Source organism: Apiospora aurea (assembly GCF_038362705.1).
Source record: "Apiospora aurea strain CBS 24483 chromosome Unknown utg000005l_segment0_segment0, whole genome shotgun sequence".
NCBI classification, from domain to species: Eukaryota; Fungi; Ascomycota; class Sordariomycetes; order Amphisphaeriales; family Apiosporaceae; genus Apiospora; species Apiospora aurea.
The window spans coordinates 1,966,053-1,990,118 of record NW_027117392.1 but is presented as its reverse complement, the minus strand read 5'-3'; the positions used below and the strand labels follow the sequence as shown (position 1 = coordinate 1,990,118).

Below are 24,066 nucleotides of genomic sequence, written 5' to 3'. Positions count from 1 at the left end.
CAGCCTGTCTGGTGTTTCTAACCTGCATGTGGCTGCTCCTGCGTGGTTCATTCCAGTCCACCCAACTCGTCCCGAAGCAGCCCATACACGTGCACATCCTAAAAGGCGATTCTAAGTAAGCGTTGCTCCATGGCGAATGAGATTTGACTGCGCAAGGATCCCCAAGACCCCGGGGATGACTAACCATGACCACGCCCTTCTTGCAAGCAGCGCCGCGCCTCACACCGTCCTTGGTGAAGCCAGCCTTCTCCAAGACCCGGATGCTTCCGGCGTTCATATGATAGACCTCGGCCTCGAGCCGGTGCAGCTCGGGGAACGTCTGGAAAGCCCAGCGCGCAAACGCCTTGACCGCCATGGTCGCGATGCCCTGCCCCCAGAACTTCTGCCCTATCCAGTACCCAAGCTCCCAGGTGCGGGACTGGACGTCGCGGCCCGGCGTCAGGCCCATGCCGCCCGCGAACTCCCCCGCGCAGTCGCCGTTCGGCGTGGCGAAGACGGCGAAGTCGAGAACGGGCTTCGCCTCCAACGTCGACTTGATGAACGCATGTGAGTCGTCCAGTGTGTAGGGGTGTGGGAACCGGTCACGCAGGAAACGGACCACCTCGGCGTCGTTCGCCAACGAGGATGCGGCAGGCGCATCCCTTGGGTCATAGGGCCGGAGATAGCACCTGGGGGTTGTCACGATGGGGGCCGGGAGAGCGCCACTGGGAGTTTCTGCTTGCAGGCTCGTCATTGTATGTAGATGGCGACGATGGTGGGGCGGATGGAAGTGCAAGTCCGGATTCTGGCGAAACGAAACAGGTACTGTGTATAGAAATACACAGATGCCTGTCGTATAAGAGGTCGTTAGGTTCTGCCCATCCCATCGCGCCTTGTCGGGGGAAGGGTCGCTTATGCTTACATTGATATACATATATGTACACCAATCATATCGTATCTTACTGCTTAGAGTGGGTAACTCGGATTTTTGCCGTGATTGGTAGCGAAGCCGGCAAGCCGACGCCGTCGCATCATTTCACTCGGCTTGCCGGCGTCGGCTTTCGGCTCTGTAGCATCCAACCTCTTAGGGGGCCCTCCGGCAATACACAGACGAAGTTGCCATTTTGACGACATTAACTATATCAGAGGTATTAAAATAAAATATACACATCTCAGACTAGGCTACAGTAACTATATCCGGCATCTGCTCTAGTTATATAAATAAATGCTGGACTTGACTCGGGGAACCAGCAGTTGTTTTCGACGACGCAGTTGCCATGCGCTGCTATAGTTCCGCGCGAGGGAGATCTCGTCCCTCGATATCCTCTGGTTGGCTATCAGTGGTTGGGGCGCAGGCGAAGACGTGGAGACAGACTTACGCTGGGCACAGTCTACCATCTTCTGAAACTTGCCAGGCCTCACTCCCTACCCCGACCGTAGCGTAGAAGAAGTTGGTTGGATCATATCGCTTCTTGATAGCAAGCAGTCTCTGATAATTGGAACCCCAATAGGTGTCCTGGAAATTGGGTTGGCGCCAATCGCCCTCGTTGACTGATTCCGTCGTTAGCAATCTGTATCCAGCGCAACACCATGCAGCCAGCTACAAGGCTGTACGAGGGGGGGCTTTACCATATGAGCCCGATCCAACTGTGGCCGCCTCAACCTCAGGCATGATCTCCTTGGTCATTTTGTCTTGCAGGGCGACCATCTCTTCCCAGGGCGCTGTAAAGTTCCAAGGCAAGGTCAAAGTGGTGTGGACAAGGGCGTCGCGCCACGCTGGATGAACGGACGTGGTTTCACTGGTACCAAAGGAGGACACGTCGGTTCCGACGCCGATCCAAGTCACTCCTTGCTCGACAACGCTTCGCCACATCGTGGATATATTGGCCGCCACGCCGCGAGGGATCAGTCGCGCCCCGTACTGGGCGATTCCGACTTGGATGTTGCCGAGAGGGAGCGGGCCGAAGTAATGGTCGTAATGCTCGTAGTAGCTCTCAAACTGGCTATACTCCATGTTGTACTTGATGTCGAGCGTATCAAGCTTTGAAATGAAAGGTCGAAGGAGCATCTCAACCTCGTCCTTTGTTTTGTCATAGGCGGTCAGGGGCGAGATCTGGAAGAAGCTATCGGTGAAGTAGTAGACAACCATTGCCCCAGCATCGACCATAGCCGGTAACGCCTCATGGAAGGCCTGGATTCCATTGTAGAAGCTCTCTTTCGGGTTGTTTTTCATATAAAAGGATAGCGAAGCTCCGCCGATCGTGGCGTCCGGGAAGGCCTTGATAGTCATTGAGACTACCACGCCAAAAGTGCCGCCGCCGCCGCCGTTGAGGGCCCAGAACAGATCAGGGTTCTCTGTTCGACTCGCATTCAAAAAGGTACCATCGGCGGTAACGACCTCCCAAGACAGGACATTATCCGCGGCTAACCCAAACTCGGTACTGAGAGCAGAGTGCCCGCCTCCTTGTGTGTATCCGCCTACAGGTTGAATTTGCATTAGCATATACGAACTTGTGGACAGCCGAGGCGTGGTTTATAGAGGCTTCCCGAGCGAGGAAAATGTGCTAATAAGGACAACTCGGGGTAGACGAGGACGCGTTTGGGAAGTGTACCGACCTGCAATACCAACGGTAGGACATTCGCCACCCACCACAACTAGCCCCTTGCTACGACCGGCTTCCAAGATGTCGAAACCTTGAACACCGGCACCAAGTTTGACGGCCTTTCCCTGGTATCCTTGGTCGTTGCTGTCGAGGAACTGGATGTCCTTGAGGTGGTGAGTCCATACAGCAAGTGCGCCGGCACCCGTCGAACGTCCGAGATAGTCGTGGCCAGTGTTGCGGACAACGAACCGGACATTATTCTCCTTGGCAAAGGCAATAGCTGCCTTGATGTCACCGGCGCTGGTGGCGTTGACGGCATAGCGGACATAATTGCCCAGCTCGCAGGAACGAGACTTGGACTGGAAAGGGTCACAGCTCTGGTTGGCAAAGAAGGGTGCCATCACCGAAGAAGAGGAGCTCATGCTGACTCCGACATTAGCATATGGTGAACAGTGAGCTCAAGCACCGGGACGGCAAACATACTGGACTTCCTCGAACTGCCATTGCTGCCGCAGGTTACCGCAAACTTCTGCATTGTAATCCTGCCCATGGCAAGGGGCGCCGAGGGGGACTGTCTGGATCAGACGGCCCCCCGACAGTGCTGTTCAGCTTATCCCACTCTGCAGGCGCAGGCCAGCAGCTGTCTCCAGGGAAACATTTGCAGGCCTCCGTAGTTCCTGCGGCTGCGGCACCATGGCAACGCGATACTGCGGCGACGACCTGGATGGCGGCTAGCAGGCCAAGAAGGATCTTCATGCTGGCGGGCACGAGACGATAGCGATAGAGAGAGGCAGGTGGCCAAGACCACAGAACGAGAGAAAAACGAAGGGACGCGCTTGAGAAGAGAAAGCGATGGATTGCGATCGACCGCGAGGAACTTTATTATTCTCTTTTGACAGTTCTCGGAATCCAACCTTTTGGAGCCTGGCGCGTCCGGGGTAGTACTCCCATGCGGGCCAGTGACACAGCTCGTACGGTACATCGGGCACCCGAATGTGTAAAACCGGACGGCATTTTTGTCGAGGATCAGCATCGTGGGATCTTCTACTGGCCAGTGGACACGAGTGCGGACTGACCTCCGCCTCTTGGGGTCCCTCGTCGGGATAGTGCAGTGCAGGGCGGTTTTGGTGTTGTTGATCTATTGAACTGGGACCCGTAGCCAAGATGACTTGGTGGGTGGATAAGACATGGGGTAGGCAAATTGCCTTCCACAACCGTCTGAGACAGTCTCTTCGGGGGAGCCTCTAGAGTCCTTTCCAGCTATAGTCAGCTAAGTGTCTATCGGTAATACAGGTAGGTAGACACACACATCTCGATTGCTGCATAACGGTATAAAGTACACATTGGTTATGCGAAGACAAACGGTATGGCAATCTTGGACATCACCGTGTCGGCTGCTGCTGGCGGGGAATATCCATCCTGCTTGGCGCTAACAATATTCTCTCCGTCTCTCACTCACACTCACAAACCAATGGCCACATTGAAGCAAGCTGCTTCCTGGCTATGGCCTCAAGAAAGACAGTGGAGCGATCTTCTATCAGAAAGCCCGCATTGCCCTTGTGGGAAAATTGTTGCGGTGCTTTACCCCGGTAGGGATCGGCAGCTGAGTTACCTCGTTTTCGTAGGACATGACTCGCTTATACGCGGGATGCCCGACTGTTGCAATCACCACGGCGGATGCGACCCAGCAGTTTGGTATCCGCCACGTGGGTTCGCGAGTGAACATCCCCTTGTCACAGCACATCTTGATACTATCTTGGTTAGCAACCGTGGCCGATGCTGGAGGGCCTAGGATATCGCAAGCCCTTGGATGAACGATCTTCGTTGCAGCTTCGGCTCGGTGTACCATGATTGACTCTGTACTGCTGTGCTCCATGGGCAATGCATTCAGACGGCATGTGGACAAATCGCGCCAAGATCGTCTTGATGAAATGCAGTCGTCGACGATCTGGGTCAGGTATGGACAGGCCGGCAGCTGCCTACGGCCTTCGTACTGACCGCTATGTGATCGAGCAACTAGTCGATCTCGTCGGTTGGGGGCATGCCGAGGCAGTTGAGAGGCATGGGTGGTGTGGAATCAGAGATATCGTCGCGACAACACCCATGCCTCTCAGCCGCCCCAGAAATGGGAAATAAGGAGCTGGTTTTGCCTTCTGCCCTTGACCTTGATAGTTCTATAGTCACTGCCAAAGAAACTTGATATGTCCATGAGGGGGCAAGACACGGACTTGCTGCTTTTTAACACTCGATATCCCTCGGCAAAGAGGACTTGGTCCCTCCAGCATTCGACGTCATATCCCTTCGAGTCTTCTTTCTAGACTGTTGTTGCACTAGAGCTCTCGGAGACGTCCTCCATCTACTTTCATCGTAGGTCCCAAAGGTGATATCTATCGCTTCCTGCTTTCGAGGCTGGTTGACCAACGGGCATTGACAAAGCCCATCCGTACTTTGTACCCGCCCCTAAACCCTCTTCCAGCACCCGAGTACGAACAAGACGACACTCTGAGAACATATCAAACAACTCCCGCGATGCCTTGGACGTTCAATGCACAGGATGACGCTCCCACGGACGCTGTTTGGATTTCGATTGTAGCGTTGCTATTCACATTGGTTTCGTTCGTCTGTGTGCTGCTTCGGGTCTATGCCAGGGTGGTTCTGGTCAAGGCCAGTGGTGTTGGTAAGTTTCCATTCCGCCCAGCAGGCGGGTATACAATGTGTACAACGTATGCAATGCTAACGGCCAAACCCAAGACGATGTGGTCATTGCTTTAGCTTGGGTATGTGGTGGCTTTCTCTACAGACATATGTATGGCTTGACTTGTTGTTAACCCCATTTCAGCTGGCATCGTGTGGCTTCGCAGTAGTCACTGTCATCCGTAAGTACCCCGAACACTTGCTGTGTTGACATCTCACTTATGTATATGCCATGATAACTCACCCACAATCTCCAGAAACAAGATGGGGCCTGGGTCTGCAGAACGTCGGCGACATGCCGCCGGAGAATTTCTACAACTTTGGACTGGTGTGTGCTTCCTCTCTATCTCGTTGATATTTCAGACGGAACCAGAAGCCTGCTCACAGAAGACAGTTGCAATATACAGGCGCTCCCTTGTAAGTAACTGTCATGCACGATCCAAAGACTATGTATGTCCTGACGGTCCGGTTGCAGCTACATCACCAGTATTCTCTTCTTTAAACTCAGCCTTTTGTTATCCTATTTCCGATTCCTGCCGCTCGGGATTTGGAAGTTCTTGACAGTCATAATCTCCATCGTGTGTGTCTTATTCCACGCCGCCTTCTTGGTGGTACAGATCAACCTTTGCACTCCGGTATGTGCCACTCGAGCTGCACACGTACCAAACGCGACTAACAACGGACAGATCGCCAAGCAATGGGACCCATCCATCACCAGTGGCCACTGCATAGAGGCGGTTCCGTTCTATACTACCGTGGCCGCCATGACGATTGTCCTGGACGTGTTGGTGTAAGTAGCCACCAGGAACACCGTGCTTACTTGCCTACTTGCCAAGCCGGCCATGCTGACAAGTATATTGAAGCATGCTTCTCCCCTTCCCAACCTTGTATGCGTCCAAGATCCAGAAACGCAAAAAGGCGGTACTGCTCGGCCTGTTTGCGCTCGGCATCTTCATCACCATCATCCAGATGTTCCGCATCCAGACCATCAAGAGCCTTGCCAACTACCTCGATTCTGCCAAGCTCATCATGTGGTCAACGATTGAGAACAACCTGGGCATCATTGTGACGTGCATCCCGACGCTTGCGCCGCTGATGAAGTACTTTTCGGAGAAGACCCGACGGGGCACCACAGGTGGCAACACCAGGTATGGGAGGAACTCTGCCTATGCATTGAATACTTGGAAAGACGGGGGGTAGGAGGCGGGGACGATTTGCATTGCATCAGCAGCCGCGCTGATCGAGAGATTGATATCACTGGGTCCAAGGCGGCAGAGAGCCAGGAGAACATTCTCGAGGGTCTAGGGATCGTACGGAAGACCGAAGTCACGGTCGTGCGCCAGGCCTCGCGTGAGGCGTGACACCGGGGACGATCAGCATCGTTCCAACCCCAGGCAGCCTGTTGTGGCCTGTGGACGAATGTGACGAAGATGACAATGACCTGTACTTGTAGAAACGGAAACGGACAAACCAATATATAATAAATATATATACCTTAGGTGTGTACCTACCTTACACATCATAACAGCAACCCACCGATCGAGGGTTTGGTTTGTAGTGAGCGCGCATGTGAAGTAAGTATGTAGATATACATGTACGTAATTGTTCAAATGTCAGCCCGTTGAACATTTGAACATTCGTCAATGTTGCAGCCTCAAGGGGTTTGACCTTGGGGTAGTGAGTGCATTAGCTAAGCGTCGCTAAGCGTCGCTAAACCGAAGCTGGCATCTTTTCAGGACCCGCTGCTGGGAACTGGCCCCCAACTGGCCCCCCGAAAGAGCCCAAGCACCAAGGGCCCCAAGGCCCCAAGCTAAGCCGCGGTCCCTGAAAAGCGAAAGGTGTTCTTTGGCGCGTCCCGGGGTACTGCGCTTGCATGCTTTACACATCGAATCAACTTGACTTGAGCGTGGTGGATTTGCTTGCTGGCTTCGAGTACTTCTTGCCGACAGATCGACATCTCCGAGAATATCTCGAGCGACACAAGCCCAGATTGGAACAGAACCCACTCCGAGGAATCAAGTCATCTGATCCAAATGCCGTGTTCACGGTAGTACTGCAATTACTTCGGTTTCCTTATTCAATTCGTCCCCTGAGCCCGTTGAATTCAGTCAGCAGCAGCTGCCGCGTTCCGCAGCTTTCGCTTGCAGCTTGCCTTCGTGAGATTGCTTGTCTTGTGTGCGCCCTTGAGCTTGGTTGATCCTTCCTCGACTACCCCAGCATCGCAATGGCTGCCAAATCGAGATTCACTAGGCTCGACGCCTTCACCAAGACCGTCGAGGATGCGAGGATACGAACTACCTCCGGCGGCATCGTCACCATCGTCTCCTTGATCGTGGTGCTCTACCTCGCCTGGGGAGAATGGGCCGACTACAGGAGGGTGGTGATCCACCCAGAGCTTGTTGTCGACAAGGGAAGAGGTACGTGGCCTGGCAGATGCAGACCGTCCCCAATGCGGCAATAGCTAACAATGCGACAACAGGAGAGCGAATGGAAATCCATATGAACATCACCTTCCCCAAGATACCTTGCGAACTCCTCACCTTGGATGTCATGGACGTTTCTGGAGAGCAGCAACATGGAGTCATGCATGGAGTCAACAAGGTCAGGCTCCAACCTGCTCAGCAAGGCGGTGGTGTGATTGATGTCAAGGCTCTGGCGCTGTAAGTCCATACATACATACATCTTTGCGCAAGCACGCTTGCTTGGCTCGTTGCTGACCAAAAACACGCAGTCATTCCGCCGACGAGGCTGCGCAACATCTTGACCCCGACTACTGTGGTCCCTGCTACGGCGCACCCGCTCCCAGCAATGCTGCCAAGGCCGGGTGCTGTAGCACTTGCGACGAAGTTCGAGAAGCCTATGCACAGGCATCATGGGCCTTTGGCCGTGGCGAGAACGTCGAGCAGTGCGAACGCGAACACTACTCGGAAAAGCTGGAGGAGCAGCGACGGGAAGGTTGCCGTATCGAAGGTGGGCTGCGGGTCAACAAGGTCATTGGAAACTTTCACTTCGCCCCCGGCAGGAGCTTCAGCAACATGAACATGCACGTTCATGATCTGAAGAACTACTGGGACGACCCAGCCGGTATTGGCCATTCCTTTGAACACACCATCCACCACCTGCGCTTCGGGCCCCAACTCCCCGAAGATATCGCCAAGAAGAGTGTCAAGAACATCCCCTGGACGAACCATCATCTGAACCCGCTAGACGGTGTCAAACAGTCGACCGAGGACCCCAACTTTAACTTCATGTACTTTGTCAAGGTCGTGCCCACTTCTTACCTGCCCCTGGGCTGGAAGCAAGGCAGTCAGCGAAACGACGATGGCACTTGGCTTGGAAGCCTGGGACAGGCTTTTGATGGCAGCTTGGAGACTCACCAATACTCGGTTACCAGCCACAAGAGAAGTCTTGCTGGTGGTGATGATGCTGCAGAGGGCCACAAAGAGCGAAAACACGCGCAAGGTGGCATCCCCGGAGTCTTCTTCTCCTACGTAAGTTAGCAGAACACGGCCCAAAACGAGTGGACACTGACCAAACCCCAGGATATCTCACCAATGAAGGTTGTCAACCGCGAGGAGCGCGTGAAAACGTTCTCTGGTTTCCTCACTGGCATCTGCGCCGTCATTGGTGGCACGTTGACGGTCGCCGCCGCCGTGGACCGTGGTGTCTACGAAGGAGCGACGAGGCTCAAGAAGCTGCGCGCTAAAGATCTGTAGGTGCCACCTCGATCTCTTGTAGGTTCTTATCAGGTTTGTGTGCGATGCATAGGAAGCGGAGTTATGGGTTAGGTTTCATAAACTACATAGATGAATGGTGATCTTCATCTGCCATCCCAATCCTTCCTATCAATGTACATGTATGTTTGACATGTTTTGGCCAGTGAGCTGCTGAAGGCCCATTGCCACCAGAATCGACCACCAGCAATGGCTATTTTTAACCCGATGAAAGAAGTAAACATGATGCCGCCCATTCAAGGCAAAACACTGGCTCATTGAGCTTGACGTCATGCAAGTAAAGTAAGCACCGGCCAAATCCTCGTCCGACACGACATGAGGCGAGGTACAAACCAATACTGCCGTGGCCTCGTCTGATCCATGCGGCAAACACGAAGCATTGACGCCGGCCAACACGGACAGCCTACTTAGACAAATAACGCAATGGCTGTGGCTGCGCGCTCCCTTGGATGCACGAGGAGAAGGTGAGGCCCAGGAACCGCACTCAGCATTGAGGGATATCTGTACTATCTACTTTTTAGCAGATCCGGATGTTTTGTATCCAACTCCAAGCCCACAAGCCACGGACGGCATCACAGGGATTCTCCGCTACCAAGCTTCTTACATCCATCCACTTGGCCCTATCTGAACGCTTGCACCATTGCTGGCAGGTTGGGTAAGGCATAGTGCACACTAGGATATATACGGCCATCAGTGTTCTCAATACTTGCATTGACCACATACCTGGATAAATAGGCTAGCAGCAGCATCCATTTGCCCCAGCAACAAACAGCAGCATATGATATGGTTGAAGGCGTCTGTTCAGATGCAAGCGAAGCATCTCATAGAAATGGAATGTCTCGGTGGGAGGACATCAAACTTCCTGTAGAGACAGCTGAAACACCGGCCACCGATCCTAACACTGAACTGCCGAGAGCCGGACAGACTCAGATGCATGGCGGCGAGGACAGGCCTCCAGCAAGCCAACTGAGCAATAGTGCCGCGAGATTGTGTGCAGGACAGTACCTGACCCAAGGCGGCGTAACCTAGATATCACAACCCTTGGGGCATCGGCGATGTAAGCGGTTGGCGGGAGTCCAATAACCTTAACTTATGTGTATGTATTCATGTTTCAAGAGACGGGACGTGGTTCGGGAAGTACAGGACATCGACATCGCATTGTCTCCCTTGCTTACTCAGGCATCTCTATCTCTTTCCCTCTCTAGGTATATATGTATGGTGAAAGGAGACAGGCCAAGTGCGTGCACATGCACCCCCGAACAAGCAACGGCCAGAATACCCAGAATGCCTCCAATTTCGGGGCGCCGTTAGTGGATTCAGCAGAGGTCTCACTTATGTACCTCGCCTGGAATCGATAACCGCCACTACCTACCTACCTTATATACTAACGTAAATCAGGGGACGGGCGCTCCCTTATTCCCGGCTTGCCATCAATAACCGCCAGCTCTGCGGTCCGCAATCTTCTAGAATTTCCCCTCGTGCGTGTGACGGGAACGACCTTGCTGTTTCCAGTCCCCCAGTCCGACGCTATTGTTGTATTCGCACTACAATAACATGAGGTGGCAACCTGACATGACTGGATGAGGGGGGGCCTCATCTGAGCACCTACCGCAATTTCCCATGCCAGAACCCGTGACGGGAGGACGAGATAGCACAGGACGCAGTCGAACCCACCACCCAAGATTGACCAACTAAAAGTATAAGCGATAAGCTATAGGCTTGAAGCTGACTGACCAATGTGCATCGTCGCTCTGATACGGACTAGGAGCGTATAATATAGGCAATGCAATGCCTTCTGTTCTGGCGATTCACCCCACGGCCCTCGTGATGCCACTTCATGAGGTTAAGTTAACAAGTGTTCATTGTATGTACATTAGGTAGGTAGGTAGGTAGGTAACCAATAAGTAAGCTAGCTACCTACCTACATACTTAAGTATACACGCTTATACCTGCGAAGTATAGGAATCTGCCTACGGTACAGAGTTGGGCGCGATCGCAGGATGCTCAGGTGATTGATTGGTCCCCGGATTCCCATCTCGTCTCATAAAGCCAGCAGTCGTCCAAAGGCAGGTGGGCATTTGTCCAATGTCAAACGTGTCGGGTCGTCCCAAGCTATTTTTAACCGCGACTTGACGTTGGTTCGGTTGCATCGAGTCCGGCCAAGGCGGTGCTTGTCGTAGGAGCTCTAGAAGGCGAGAAGGGTTCCTCTTTAGCCCTCTTTGGGACGACAGCCGTCCAACCGTCCAAAGCTCCCAAAGCTCCCACAGCTAGACATTTCTGTGGCCTAACCTAGAGCCTCGTATTGCGACAGGCGACAGGCTAGGCCGATCTAAGCCTCCGGCTTCTGCACATTACTGTACCTAGGTCTATGTAGTCGATGCCTCCTCTACCATTGATACGAGCAAAGCACAGGCGATAATGATGATGATGATGTACGGAGTATGAAAGGTCGACTCGACCATTCCACGAGGACGAGGATTCCTTTTTACATGTGAACGGTGTTTCGGTTGACTTGCATCAATTGGTACCTACTTTACTTACTTTTAGCTACGCACACACGGACAGGCACAGGTCCAATCTACATACATCAAATGTCAGTACCTACCTACCTACAGTAAGTAACCTACATCTGTACCTACATGCCAACATCCATCGGATGCGATGGATGTGGGTACGCCCATACATCGATGCGCGTTGGGACCAGGGGCTGCATCTGCATCGCATTATCGGCCAGATATGAGGAGGTTCTGAGCCCAGTTGCCGTGGCAGTTCCAGTTCGAGGACCCCTAATGAGGCCCGGTTTCGAGATCAGTCCTGCTGCTCCTCCTGCTCCTGCCGCTGCCGGACCGCGCGAGGCCATGGAACAATGGAACAGGTGATTGATTGGGTTGGTTGATTGAGCCCGGCGAGGAGAGCCAGAGAGCGGACGGGGCAGGGGTTCGGGTCACCCTTCCTTTTATTGGCAGACCCCATAGATGCCGAGAAGAATGGTACCTCGTCGTCAGCTTCAATCACAGCTCGGGCGCCGGTACCAGGCGAAACTGCGGGACTGCCAACTTGGACCCTCCCGCCAAGAGGCTAAAGAAAATTGACCCCCTTCGAGACTGCACATCAGAATAGGATACGCATCTCGAGGCTTCTCCATCCCGATGGGATAGCATGGCATAGGCCTAATGGCAGGAGGGGACGGGTTTTGGATGGTTGCTGTCGTTATTTGCCATGTATGCTAGGTGTGTACCTAAGCAGGTACCTACCTACAGTACCTACCTAGGCGGGCCTTTCTTCTTTTCTTTTTCTCTCCCTCCCTCCGTGTGGTGTATTTCCTGCCTCTCCATTCAGGACGATCTTGCTTGCGATTTTGGTTGGATTTTTTTTCCCCGTCTCTTCTTTTCCCTCTCTGCCTTGGAAATGCCCATTCCGCGCAATTTCGCTCATGGATGGATCGGATTGATCAGATGTATTTACAGTAAATGATTGATGCTCGATTAGAGCATTAGCTGGCTGCGCTAGAATACCGCTACTTTCTTTACCACTCACTGCCTCCGCGCTACTTTTGCCTGGCCTCGCCTTGCGGAAGAGGTACTCGCCCCTACCTTGACCTTTGACTGTGCTGCCGACGGGAACATTGATCAATTGATTGAAGTGCATCCTTGCCTACTTACCCACCCACATGACCTACTGACTTCATGTTACTGTTTCCCAACCCGCCACATCCCAGTTATCCCAGTTATCCCCGTCATCCCAGTCGCTGCGGTCTGGTGGCAGTCTGGTAGCAGCAGCAAGCTAAGCATACATACCTACCTACCTACCTACATGTACCTTAGCTTGCTGCGTCGTTGGGAGCCTTTCTCAATCCAGTCTCGCCAATCCTGTCTGTTGTATCATATCGTCTTCGTTCTCCTTACTGCCTAACCTTACCTACCTACTGCCACTGCTCCTGCTACCTACCGTACTACGTACATGCATGAAGGCATGCATGCAACATAGTCCAGCCTGACATCCGGGGAAGAAAGATCGTGTGGTTTGACGCGCCGTGGCTTTTGCTGCTGCTGCTGCTGCTTGCCGTCCAACCCTCGCCGTTCTTCACCAGCAACTTGTGCCTGTTCCTGGCTCACCTGGGCCGTCATTTCGACGCTGGCCAATCCCGTCGCTCTCTACGACGCACCCCTTTCTTTTTTTTCAACCGCCATATTCAGGTATCCGACCTAGTTTCCCTGCGTACCAGCTAACGTCGCCGTACGGTACGGGATCAGGTACCTGACAAACAAAAAGAACAAACGGCCCCAAATCCTGAATCACCATCCCTGGAGACGGATACCCTGAAATCCAATCCTGGAAGAAGAGAGGCCATCCCGAATCAAATCAATCAACTACATACGCTGTACACCCCCCGTTTCCGGCCTTCCTATTCGTTCCCGTTGCATGTTGCATCCTGCTGCACTGCACCTGCGACAGAAGGCATCGCCATCCACACGACTATCATTCTACGAACCAGCACTTTTTTCTTTTTTTAGAAAGATATACCTTTTCTTCTTCTGTTTGAACCGTGGCGCCCTGAACTCCATCTTCTTTGTCCTGTTGCATACCCACTCTTCGATAATTCAACTTGGCTCGCAGAGGACAAACGGCGCCGCAACTTGGCTCTTGATGCTCGCGGGAACCTGGTCCCGGCCACAACCGAACTTAATCACTGGGATAGGAACAACCGTAACCCAACTGTACCCGCCAAGCAGATAGTCTTGCATCGTCGCATATCGAACCTCTCGACGCCACACCTCGTTACTCGAAAGACTGTTGCCATCTGTCGTAGATCGCGCGCGCGCGCCTTGCGCAACTCCAGGCCGGTCTGCAGAGAGAAACAACATGGCAAACCGACCCAACTTCATCGACCTCAGGTCGACTTCTTCAGCCTCCGGGGCATCTGGAGCATCCGTTGCAAGCTCACAGCGGCCTTTGCGATCCCCGAGATTACATGTCGCAGGGGAGGTCCCTCCTGCACTTTCGCCACTCGATGCCTTCGCTGCGCAAAGTCGGCTGCTCGCCAAACAGCTGGAGGAGAGCAACAAGCAAGGCAGGAGAATGAGCCGACTGCCTCCCTTGACCGTCGAGAGCCCCCTCGTGGTCCAGGGCCGTTCCGAATACTTTCGCTCCTTGTCGTATGATTCAAGCGAAGAGCATGACGAGACACCGATGCAGAAAACGGGCCTGGGACTACTCTCCGAGGTCGAAGATCCGTCCGATCGCCCAGTGTCCATGCACCCTAGAATGAGCCGCATACCGCCAACCCCGGACGAATCGATACCGGTGCCCCCAACCCCTACGTTGAGCACGGCTTCCTCGAGCGTGGCCGACAGCTGGACCGTCTTGACGAGACAGATGATGGCATGTTTGGTGCCCGAAGGGAACAGTCTCCTGGAGACCTAGACAGCTTGCCAGAGCACATGGACGAAACAGGGCCAACGGACCCGGATCCAAGCCCCAGAGACGCCGGCCAGGTTGTCCTTAACGACGACACGCCCATTTCAGTACCACCGTCTCCCGAGAAGTTGACCCGGCAAATCTCTCATGACTCGGGCCTGGCTCCTCCCAGATCCATGTTTCCGAAGCGCTCCTCGAGTATCATGTCGGCACCGCTCGAGTCGCATAATGACGACACTTTAAGCGCGTCTTTTCATTCACAGCCGCCTCGCAAATTGTCAGGTAGCAGTGCCTTTTCTAGCCACTCGTTGGCATCGCCGATGGCTGCAAACTTCCATCACGCGAGGTCACCTTCTATCAGCTCAGTCGCATCGCTGCCACGCCCCTCCTTCAACTTTTCGAGACCCCTTAGCCGATCAGGAACCCCCGGCTTCGACCCACCGGCTCGGCTCGAGACACCATCCCGCCAAGCATCCCAAGACAGTCAACCTTCGTTTGTCTTGGGAGATGATGCGGCGCAGACTCCAATCAGTATGCACAGCGAGGCCTTTGGTGATAATGTAGGCGAGGACGGTCGAGGCGCGCCCTCTTATATCTATACCAAGTACTCGTTGCCTAGAGGTAAGGCGCTGCAGAGAAACTCGGGCATGTTCAACCCCGATGAAGTCTCACAATTCAAATGGGAGGAGCCCATGGTTCACCCCAGCAATGTGCAGCCTTTCAATAAAGGCCACGCTCCTCCATCGCCGCCCTCACGGCCTAGTAGCTCTTCCTCGCGTTATCTCGACACGACACCAGCTGCGGATGCTTACCTCGCGCGACCCTCTTTGGAGCGCAGTAAGTTATCCAACGAGGTTTCCTTGAATGGAGAGCCTTCGCTTGCCGCGAGTCGTACATCGACCAGCGATGCTGGCAGGCCGTCGGAGGACGCGCCCAGGGGGCGGCCTTTGACTTCTCCGCTGCATGAACAAACTCGAGGTCGCACGCCTATGTCAACAACTACAAGCGATTCAGCTAGCACTGTGAAGCCCGCGAGATCCATTGCCCCTACAGCGGCCGAGATGAGCGCCGAGGAACATCTGGAGAAGGGAATCAAGTGCCACGAGGAAGGTTCTGTGAAAGAGTCTACATACCATCTGCGTCTGGCGGCGCGAGGCGGTTCTCCTACAGGCATGTTGCTCTATGCTCTGGCTTGCCGTCATGGGTGGGGCATGCGGCCGAATCAACGCGAGGGTGTGGAATGGCTGCGGAAGGCTGCAGAAGGTGCCAGTGTAGAGATCGCAGAAGATGAAGGCAACGTCAAGGATGGCAAGACGGTGGATTTCACTGAACGCAAAACACGCAAGGCTCAATTCGCGCTGAGCATCTATGAGCTGGGCGTCAGTCACATGAATGGATGGGGAATCGAGCAGGACAAGGCACTGGCGTTGCGGTGTTTTGAGATCGCCGGCAGTAAGTTGACATATTTCCAGCTGTGGCAACATGAAACTAACTGAACCGCCTATAGGCTGGGGCGACGTTGACGCGCTCACTGAAGCTGGTTTCTGCTATGCCCAGGGCGTCGGCTGCAAAAAGGATCTGAAGAAGAGCGCCAAATTTTACAGAATGGCCGAGGCGAAAGGGATGAGCATGCCTGGGAACAGCTGGTAAGTATTCTCAAACAGCCGATTTGACTACGAATAGTCAGACTCACACCACTCTGCAGGATCCATAAGAGCAAATACGCGGACGATGACGATGCTGTCAGTGTCAAATCCAAAAAGGCCGTTCGCAGCAAGTCCAGAGGCCGCCACATATTTGGTGGCAAGAAGCCCAAGGAGGCGGAAGCTGGGAAGGGAAAGCATTAGAAGAACATCTTGGGACCAAGATTATCACGACTATGATGACGAATGAAGACATTCTTTGGGTTTTCTGGCGTTTCTCGGAGTCAACAAACGGAGCGTTATTTTGCCGCATTTTCCATGAGCGCCCAGCTGCCTTGTCAAGTGCAAGGATGCAACTCATAAGCATTTTCATACGGGCGCGGACGAATTGCTTGAGTACTTCAGCATATGGGCGGATATATTCTTTATATTGCGCCAAAACGGGCATACGCCCAATATTGGAAGCATTTCGAGCGTCAGCGTGACAAAAACACGGCATAGACATATTTTGTGCCTTTCCCAAGGCACATGTGTGTCGTGGTATGATTCATGGCCATTGGGAAGAAGAGGGGTCGGCAGGCGGATCTACCGTCTATTTGTGAGGTGTATGTATATAGATAGATGCAAGGTTGCCAACCTATTTGGCAATATCCAGGCTAGATAGACGCTGAAAAGCCCATAATGTAGGGGAGCCGACTCGAACTTTAACGACAGGCCAAAATCACAATATAGAGGGAGTAATCGGAAGGACAGGCTGGGAAGTCTATCTAATGAGTTCAGAATTTGCTATATTCTGTCTGGGTGGTTCCCATGCAGATTCCATCCGTTTGTCTACCCAAGGTAGACTTCGCAACGCAACGCAACGCAACGCATTCGGTAAGGCACCCAGAATCCAGTGGGCTGTGGCGCCGACTACGCAATCAAGTTTGTGGTAAGGCGACGCTCAAGAAGACTCCCTTTACTTTACTTTACTTTCCTTTCCATCACCACCCGTTTCGCTTTATCCGACAAACGCAAGAACCATCATCACCAAGCCTCACTGGACCGACCAAGTGACGAGATATGGGCGAAGAGAGGCGCCGATCAAGTTACGACAAAGCCAGGGTCGCACTGCGGACCGCATTCGGTTGCATTGCCCTGGTGCTCGAAGCAGCCCAGAGTTCCGTTGTGGTTCCAGAGGACTTGGTCTAAGCATGGGTTCGATGACTTGTCAGTAGGCAGACTTCTGTGGCACACTTGCAGGAGCTGGGGAGAAGCTAGGGGAGACCGGAGGGTCCGATGGTACTCACTCAAGTCGTAGGCGGTCGGGATGAAGTGGCCGCTCGTGTCGGAGCACTGGGCTGTCAGGTCGAAGGTGATGTTGGTGGCCGTGAAGTTGAGGTTGGTGCAGCTGGTCATGAAGTTGCCGCTTTGTTGGACAATTTAGCCAGTGAAGTGACAGGTGCCCATCTACCTGGCAGACGGACGAGGGCAGACGGACGAGGGCAGACGGACGAGGGCAGACGGAGCAGCAGGGACTTACTTATCATAGGGGACAAGCTGGCCGCCGTTGTTGAGCAGGCAGGGGTTGATGTCGAACCCTGGGTCAAGACTGTCAGAAGACCATGGCAAGTAGTAATCCAGGCTGGGGACGGGCAGGAAAGGGAAGCACAACATACAGGTCCACTGGTATCCGTCGTTGGCAGTGTCGTCATCGTTGCAATACATGCCAAGGAAGTTGCCGGTCAGGTTGGCGGACTGCCAGGTGCAGTTATTGACGAAGCCCTGTGACTCGACGAGGCCGACGAGGCCAAGGAGGCAGGCCAGAGTTGCGGCGACGAGCTTCATGATGATCCGCGATTTAGGCCTTGAGAGTGGGCTGGTTGTTGGTTGGCGTATCGGGTCTCAGCAGGGTTGAGCAGAAGCAGAGGCAGAAGCAGAGGCAGAAGCAGAGGCAGAAGGCGAGGTACCTAGGTTGGGGAAATTGTTGGCAAGTCTGTCTTTGCAGAAGGAAGGGTGCGATGTCGTGTTGTTGGGTGAGGGCGAGGGTAAGGGTGTTCTGAGAAAGGAAGGCGTAGGAGTTGGATGTGCTTGCTGCCTGCCAGGCTGTTGCAGAGAAACAAGCGCACGTTGGGCGAAGTCACTGTGCTGAAGGTGGTGAATGATGCATCGAGGGCGCTGACTTAAATGGAAGTGTGCTCAGGGCCCCCTTCGTCCCAATCCCCCAGCCGGCAACGACTGCATAGGCCGACAGATAAATACCTATGTAAATAGTCCACCCAACCACAGTACCTACTGGTCAAGGCAGCCTCGTATGTCTCGCCCGGCCATGCTACCCTGATCACCTCCCCTCATCTCCCCTCATCTCCCCTCTCCTTCCCTCCCCTCACCTTACGGTCACCCTGTCCCCTCCGCGAGCGACTTGTTTATTCTTTTTGGTCTCACGCAGTACATACAGTACCGTTGTATCCAAAACATGTAAGATTGCCAAACGAGTTGGCAATGTAGTCATCTTCTCCTCGGCAAACAGTCAGTATACCACCCACGTATCCTCCTCCGCCATCGAGGTGCTGCTGACCTAGGTGTGACAACGACTCCAGCCAAGTGGTGTTTCCGCTGTTCTCGACATGGGGGCATTAGCATCGTAGACTCGGCTCGCCATCGCGCGCTATGAAGTGTCGCAGCCTGTTCCTCCGCAGCCTCCCTTTGTGAGGAAATTCCCACTGCCCGGCCAGCCGTGCATGGATGGTCAGCACTCGACCGTCACCAACGTGTGGGCAAGCAGAGTCAACTCACTCTTTTTCCGAGACCAGTTGACCCTGGGCGTTGCCCAAGCACCTGTGGACCGTTAGCCAAGGAGCAATGGCATCTCGGGTCCTCAGGCCATGTTTCCACGTGGCCTGTATCACAGTCGACCTGGTCCACCATCTCACCGATTAGCCACCAGGTCGGTCTTGTAAGCAATACATATATAGCCAGGCCCCGCGTCTGACTCGAGGGGCTGGCCAGGAGGTGCTTGTGTTGCGTTCGATAGGACTGGACTGCGACAAAGGAGGGCGATGTGTTCGATCGGGGACAGCGAGACAGCCAACTACCGACCTGGACGTAGAGAATGTTCCATGTGTCGAGATCTTTGTCGTTGAGACTGGCATTATTGCATGTGAGGCTAAAGTTACCCCCACTGACACATGTCAAGAGAGACAATGCGAGCACCATTACCAGTAGCATGGTGTACACATTGCCGGCATGGAAAGTATGGGCGTGTGCCATGGGTGTCCTGTTCTGTTTGATTGTCCCAAGATGGTAGCCAGAGAGCACGTCCGGGTTATATTTCAGTAGAGCGAACCGGGCTTGCCGGCCCCTCTCCTCGGCCCTCGCCTCTGCCGGCACTCATCTGACATCGCGTCATGCTACAGGTACTCCTCGAGTAAGGTTTCGAAGGCAGCGGCAATCCAATCTAGACCCGTCCAGGATATGTTACACTCACCGAAGCCACGCAACACGAGACGACCGGACCTGGCAGACTGATGTTTGCCATTGTCGCACGACCCTGGTAGCTGCCACCAGCAAGTGTGCGGAATGGGCAAACACATCCAAGACAAGAGCTGCAGTCATCCATTTGATTGGGCATGCAATATGTACAAAATTGGTGGGAGATAGAGTTATATACTGGTGTCTCTGATGTAAGATTTAGGGGTAGTCCGTGAAGCCCGCGCTGGGTCCGTCTCGGTCCATCAAGTACTTGAATCTCTCCTTCTGGTCGAGCAGGATCTTGGGCACGTCCTGGTTGTTGTCGATCCTGCCGTATTCCTGTCCTGGCCGTTCCCATATGTCCTTGCCTTCTCTGACATGCTCTGCGATGCGTTCCCGGTTGCGATAATGTTCGTGGTTCATCCACTGGTGGGAGAAGGAGGACATCTTGGTGAGCAGCTCTTCCATGGTGGAAAAGCAGGACGAGCAGTGCCAGCCCGCGTCCCACAGGTCGGCCGTCTCCAGTTTGACCAGGGGCGGAAGGTTCCCGTCTCCATTCCGGAGGTTGACGGGTAAGATGGTCCGCCAGCCTTGGTAGTACGTCGCTTGGGGGTGCGACCACTGGACCCCCTTGTGCATGAACTGGAAGCTGTAGTAGTAGAAATGGCTCCGGAGGTTCAGCCTGCGGGGGAAGTTGCATGATTTGAGGAGGACAAGGGTCTCCGGGCGGATGATCTCGTCCACGTCGGCCACGACGATGGCATCGCCTTCCTCGGGGGCCTGCGGGCCTTTGAGCCGGGGCAGCACTTGATCGTACATGGCATTGCGCTGGAGGTCCTCCCAAGCCCAGGCGGGGTTGGCGCGGTCCGAGTGGAAGCCGTCGGGGATGCGGAGGGTGTGATAGATGATCTTGTCCTTGTAGGCGGCGAATTTGTCGAGGTTGTCCTTGATGATGAGAGGCTTGTCGTGGTTGGTGAAGGTCTTTGGCGACTCCACGACGACAAAGTAATCGACAAAGTCGTAGGTGGCGTTCAGGCGAATCTCCAGCCAGTCGAGCTCGGTGTTCACCATGAGGAGATCGTAGACCTTCCTCTTTCTCGGGCGGGCAGGCGAGCCCCGGGGCCGGAAGGGGGGCCATCCATGCTGCCTGCAGAGCCCGTCTATCTGGTGGGCTTGGGGATAAGGGTGGAATCGAGAGACGGTGTGGACGGACCGGTCTCTCCAGCTGGGATTGAGCCAAGTCAACAGGAGCAGACTGAAGATCAGGCCGGCCACCAGTCTCGGGGCTGAGCGCCTGTCAAAGGCTAAACACCTCGCGGGCCGCATGTTGGGATGACAGTAACTGTGGGTGCTTGCGGCATTGCGAGACCGACGTCGTCGCAAAGTTTTAGGGACGAGCACGAGCACGAGCGCCAGCACCTTCAGGACTCTCTGGTGTGCCCAGCCGGCTAACTCGATCGAGGCTAGATACTTAGGGGAGGAGACTGCTACCGAGATACAGATAGCTGGAGGGGTGTTTTCAATGCGACGATGAGCATGGAGACCAAAGGGAACGGGAAATAATAATAATTTAAAAAAGGGGGGGGTCGGCCTGGAGAAAGAATGCAAGCAAGACCGGATTACTTGAGTTAACCTAAGCAGTTATACATATTTACATTTGAGTATGATTTGGCAATGACACTCTTGCCATGCATCAAATCAAACCGTAGACGACCCCTCCCTGATGATTAGATTCAAGCAAGTACAGGCCCCCTCCCTCAGAGGTTCTTAGTGCCAATGCCAATGCCATGCCACTAATCGATGCGAATGCCGCTGTGTACCCTGTCAGGGTTTAGCGTCGGTTTTTGGGGGGCAGTCGCCGGCCGGGAAACATCAAATTGAAACTTCGTTGGAAATCGAATGGCCTATTTGGGGTACCGCCAACCAGCCAACACCCAACCAGCAACCGGAGGCCAAGCCTCTACTCTCCTTCGACCATCGTCCTCTCTCCCTTGAACTATATATATCCCTTGAAATACGCCGGTGTCTTGATATATTCCGGGATCGCCGCCTTCTGTTCTCCGTGGCCAAGGTCTGTCTGTAACTTGGGTTCGAGTCAAGACATGAGCGCCGTGGCCATGCATGCCGGTCGTTGTAGGCCGGCTTTCTGCCCTTCAACCTTGCAGCCACCGAAGGTAAAGTCACTGTTACCATGGCGAGCCCAGCCGATGCTTTCGTCGCGTCATGGCCACCAGTCCCAGCTGTGGAGCGGCGCAACCTGCCGCGCCCTATCGTCTACGGTTAGGCCGGAGCAACACCGGCCTCGGCTGCCGCATAGTCATTCCCCGCACCAGGCCACTTCTCCATTAATAACCGCCACCACCCTCACCCCTACCACCCCGTCTCGGCGCCTCTATACTACTCCTGCATCGCCAACTTCACAGTCACTTGCAATGGACCAGGGCAACAGCCGGGAGAACGGTGTACCGGCCGCTGCCAAGCCGGCCACTTGGGTCGGGCATGGAGGCGCTGCGGCATTTGACCTGAGGAGTGACACCCAGACAACACCGACTGCGGCCATGTTGGAGGCCATTTCCGTGACTACGCTGGACGACGATGTGTATAACGAGGATAAGACCACTATAGATCTCGAGGCCCATGTTGCAGCGCTGGCGGGCAAGGAAGCCGCTTTGTTTGTGTTATCCGGGACTATGGGGAACCAACTCGCTCTCCGTTCCCTCCTAATACAGCCGCCGCACAGTGTGCTGTGTGACCACCGCTCTCATATCATCAGGCACGAGGCGGGAGGGTATGTTTCCTCTTATACGTCTCCTTTTATACCAATTGCTAAATAATGTACTTGCTGGGGTCTTGAAGCTTACCTCCGTCCGTGTTAGGGTCGCATCTCTTTCGCAGGCCATGGTTGAAGCCGTGGTTCCTCGCAATGGCGTTCACTTGACCCTGGAAGACGTCAAAGACCATGCATGCATAGGAGACAACGTGCACGACTGTCCCACGAGAGTCATCAGCCTGGAGAACACCCTCGGAGGCATGATTATGCCCTTGGACGAGGTCCGGCGCATTTCAGCGTGGGCCAGGGAGCATGGCATCCGCATGCACTGCGACGGCGCCAGACTCTGGGAGGTGGTGGCCTCGGGCGGCGGCTCTCTTCGGGAGTTTGCAGAGTGTTTTGACACGGTGAACCTGTGCTTCTCCAAGGGTCTCGGGGCGCCGGTCGGGAGTATCATTGTCGGGCCCAAGGACGTGCTCAAGCATTCCCGGTGGATGCGTAAAGCCATCGGCGGAGGGCTGCGGCAGTCGGGCGTCGTCACGGCAGCGGCACGGGTTGCCGTCGACGTGACGTTTGGCGCCGGGCCCAGCGGCGAGGGGGGCTGTTGAAGGAGTCGCATGCCACGGCGAAGCGAGTTGAAAAACTATGGAGCGAGATGGGGGGCAGGATGCTATACCCAGTGCACACCAACATGCTCTGGCTCGACCTGGAGTCGATGGGCTGCAGCGGCGACCGGTTCACGGAGCTGGGCGCCCAGCAGGGGCTGAAACTTTCGGGGAACCGCATCATCACGCACTACCAGGTGGGCGAGGAGGCGATTCAGAAGTTGACCGAGGTTTTCAAGCAGGTGGCGGCGGAGAGGAATGCTCCTCCCCAGCCCGGCCCCAAACATGCCAACGACACGGGCGTGCATGTTTACAAAGTCTAGAGTCCCATGGATCTGATACCGATGCGCTCGCTTTGACCTTGCCTCACCTCCTGCTTGTGTTTCCATGTAACGAAAAGGGCGTTTGTGTTGTCCGTATAGATCTACAACATGTATATGATTATATGTGTGTGTATGTGCACTGCCTTTAGATACATAACCTAGGTATGTATGTACATGTAGGTAAGTAGGTAGGTATTTATTTACCTCGCCAACCTCCATAAGCAAGCCGTGTCCTGCGTGCCCTGTTCATGTCGAGATTGGGCAACGCCACTACGTCATTGGCGCGGAGAATACCTACTTGTAGGTAGGTATGGTAGGCAGGGAGGGAAGGGACCAATTGGAATAGTTGATGGCTGGAATTGGAAGTCGCCAGATCTGTCCCTCCCCAGCCTCTCCCCCAACCTCGCATTTTTGCATTCCTCATTTCCCGTTTCTCATTTCTCATTTCTCATTTCTCCAGGATCTTGGAGGCCCGCTGCCTGGGCTAGCTAGGTAGGTATGTTGTAAAGCAGAGACAACCCATACCAATAGACCGGATGCAAGGGGGAGTTTGCCCTTTATTTTTCTTTCTTTTTTGTCGATTTTCGTGGGGAGGATTCGTGGGGTTGTGGGGAGGAAGCGCCGTGACTAGTGACTAGTGACGACGCTGCCGAGAGAGGCCGAGACAGGGACAGGGACCGGGACCGAGACACTAAGACCAACGAACGGGGAACGGCGTCGCGAACCTTGACCAGGGCAACGGGTTCAGAGTCTACTGATGTCGTGTTGATCGGATGGATTTTGAATCTAGTCTACCTACGTATGTGTTGGACGATGCGACAGGGATGCTGTTTCTGTCGCTGTGTCT

At 54.3% G+C, this 24,066-nt stretch overlaps 9 protein-coding genes across 9 annotated transcripts; 4 read left to right on the top strand and 5 right to left on the bottom strand.

The window, feature by feature from the left end:
• Window positions 1–47: 47 nt before the first annotated feature.
• On the bottom strand, window positions 48–733 carry PG986_007187 (uncharacterized protein; the record flags this gene model as incomplete). Its single annotated transcript, XM_066843409.1, has 2 exons — window positions 48–98; window positions 185–733. The coding sequence occupies 2 exons, from the start codon at window positions 731–733 to the stop codon at window positions 48–50; spliced, it is 600 nt and encodes a 199-aa protein (XP_066699521.1).
• A 531-nt stretch (window positions 734–1,264) lies between these two features.
• PG986_007186 (uncharacterized protein) lies at window positions 1,265–3,338 on the bottom strand (the record flags this gene model as incomplete). The annotated part of the gene is made up of 5 exons (XM_066843408.1): window positions 1,265–1,313; window positions 1,359–1,530; window positions 1,609–2,457; window positions 2,596–3,005; window positions 3,103–3,338. 5 exons carry the CDS (start codon window positions 3,336–3,338, stop codon window positions 1,265–1,267), a joined length of 1,716 nt encoding a protein of 571 aa, XP_066699520.1.
• A 1,773-nt stretch (window positions 3,339–5,111) lies between these two features.
• PG986_007185 (uncharacterized protein) lies at window positions 5,112–6,637 on the top strand (the record flags this gene model as incomplete). Its single annotated transcript, XM_066843407.1, has 7 exons — window positions 5,112–5,259; window positions 5,534–5,604; window positions 5,671–5,693; window positions 5,752–5,911; window positions 5,963–6,066; window positions 6,140–6,424; window positions 6,466–6,637. The coding sequence occupies 7 exons, from the start codon at window positions 5,112–5,114 to the stop codon at window positions 6,635–6,637; spliced, it is 963 nt and encodes a 320-aa protein (XP_066699519.1).
• An 863-nt stretch (window positions 6,638–7,500) lies between these two features.
• On the top strand, window positions 7,501–8,992 carry PG986_007184 (uncharacterized protein; the record flags this gene model as incomplete). Its single annotated transcript, XM_066843406.1, has 4 exons — window positions 7,501–7,693; window positions 7,756–7,936; window positions 8,008–8,767; window positions 8,819–8,992. The coding sequence occupies 4 exons, from the start codon at window positions 7,501–7,503 to the stop codon at window positions 8,990–8,992; spliced, it is 1,308 nt and encodes a 435-aa protein (XP_066699518.1).
• A 3,838-nt stretch (window positions 8,993–12,830) lies between these two features.
• On the bottom strand, window positions 12,831–13,137 carry PG986_007183 (uncharacterized protein; the record flags this gene model as incomplete). Its single annotated transcript, XM_066843405.1, has 2 exons — window positions 12,831–12,879; window positions 12,971–13,137. 2 exons carry the CDS (start codon window positions 13,135–13,137, stop codon window positions 12,831–12,833), a joined length of 216 nt encoding a protein of 71 aa, XP_066699517.1.
• Window positions 13,138–13,873: 736 nt separating this feature from the next.
• Window positions 13,874–16,275, top strand: PG986_007182 (uncharacterized protein; the record flags this gene model as incomplete). Its single annotated transcript, XM_066843404.1, has 4 exons — window positions 13,874–14,233; window positions 14,275–15,880; window positions 15,936–16,074; window positions 16,134–16,275. The coding sequence occupies 4 exons, from the start codon at window positions 13,874–13,876 to the stop codon at window positions 16,273–16,275; spliced, it is 2,247 nt and encodes a 748-aa protein (XP_066699516.1).
• An 879-nt stretch (window positions 16,276–17,154) lies between these two features.
• PG986_007181 (uncharacterized protein) lies at window positions 17,155–17,898 on the bottom strand (the record flags this gene model as incomplete). The annotated part of the gene is made up of 2 exons (XM_066843403.1): window positions 17,155–17,479; window positions 17,594–17,898. 2 exons carry the CDS (start codon window positions 17,896–17,898, stop codon window positions 17,155–17,157), a joined length of 630 nt encoding a protein of 209 aa, XP_066699515.1.
• A 1,842-nt stretch (window positions 17,899–19,740) lies between these two features.
• Window positions 19,741–20,847, bottom strand: PG986_007180 (glycosyl transferase family 17 protein; the record flags this gene model as incomplete). Its single annotated transcript, XM_066843402.1, has 1 exon — window positions 19,741–20,847. The coding sequence occupies one exon, from the start codon at window positions 20,845–20,847 to the stop codon at window positions 19,741–19,743; it is 1,107 nt and encodes a 368-aa protein (XP_066699514.1).
• A 1,106-nt stretch (window positions 20,848–21,953) lies between these two features.
• PG986_007179 (threonine aldolase protein) lies at window positions 21,954–23,219 on the top strand (the record flags this gene model as incomplete). The annotated part of the gene is made up of 3 exons (XM_066843401.1): window positions 21,954–22,309; window positions 22,398–22,789; window positions 22,972–23,219. 3 exons carry the CDS (start codon window positions 21,954–21,956, stop codon window positions 23,217–23,219), a joined length of 996 nt encoding a protein of 331 aa, XP_066699513.1.
• Between the last annotated feature and the right edge of the window lie 847 nt (window positions 23,220–24,066).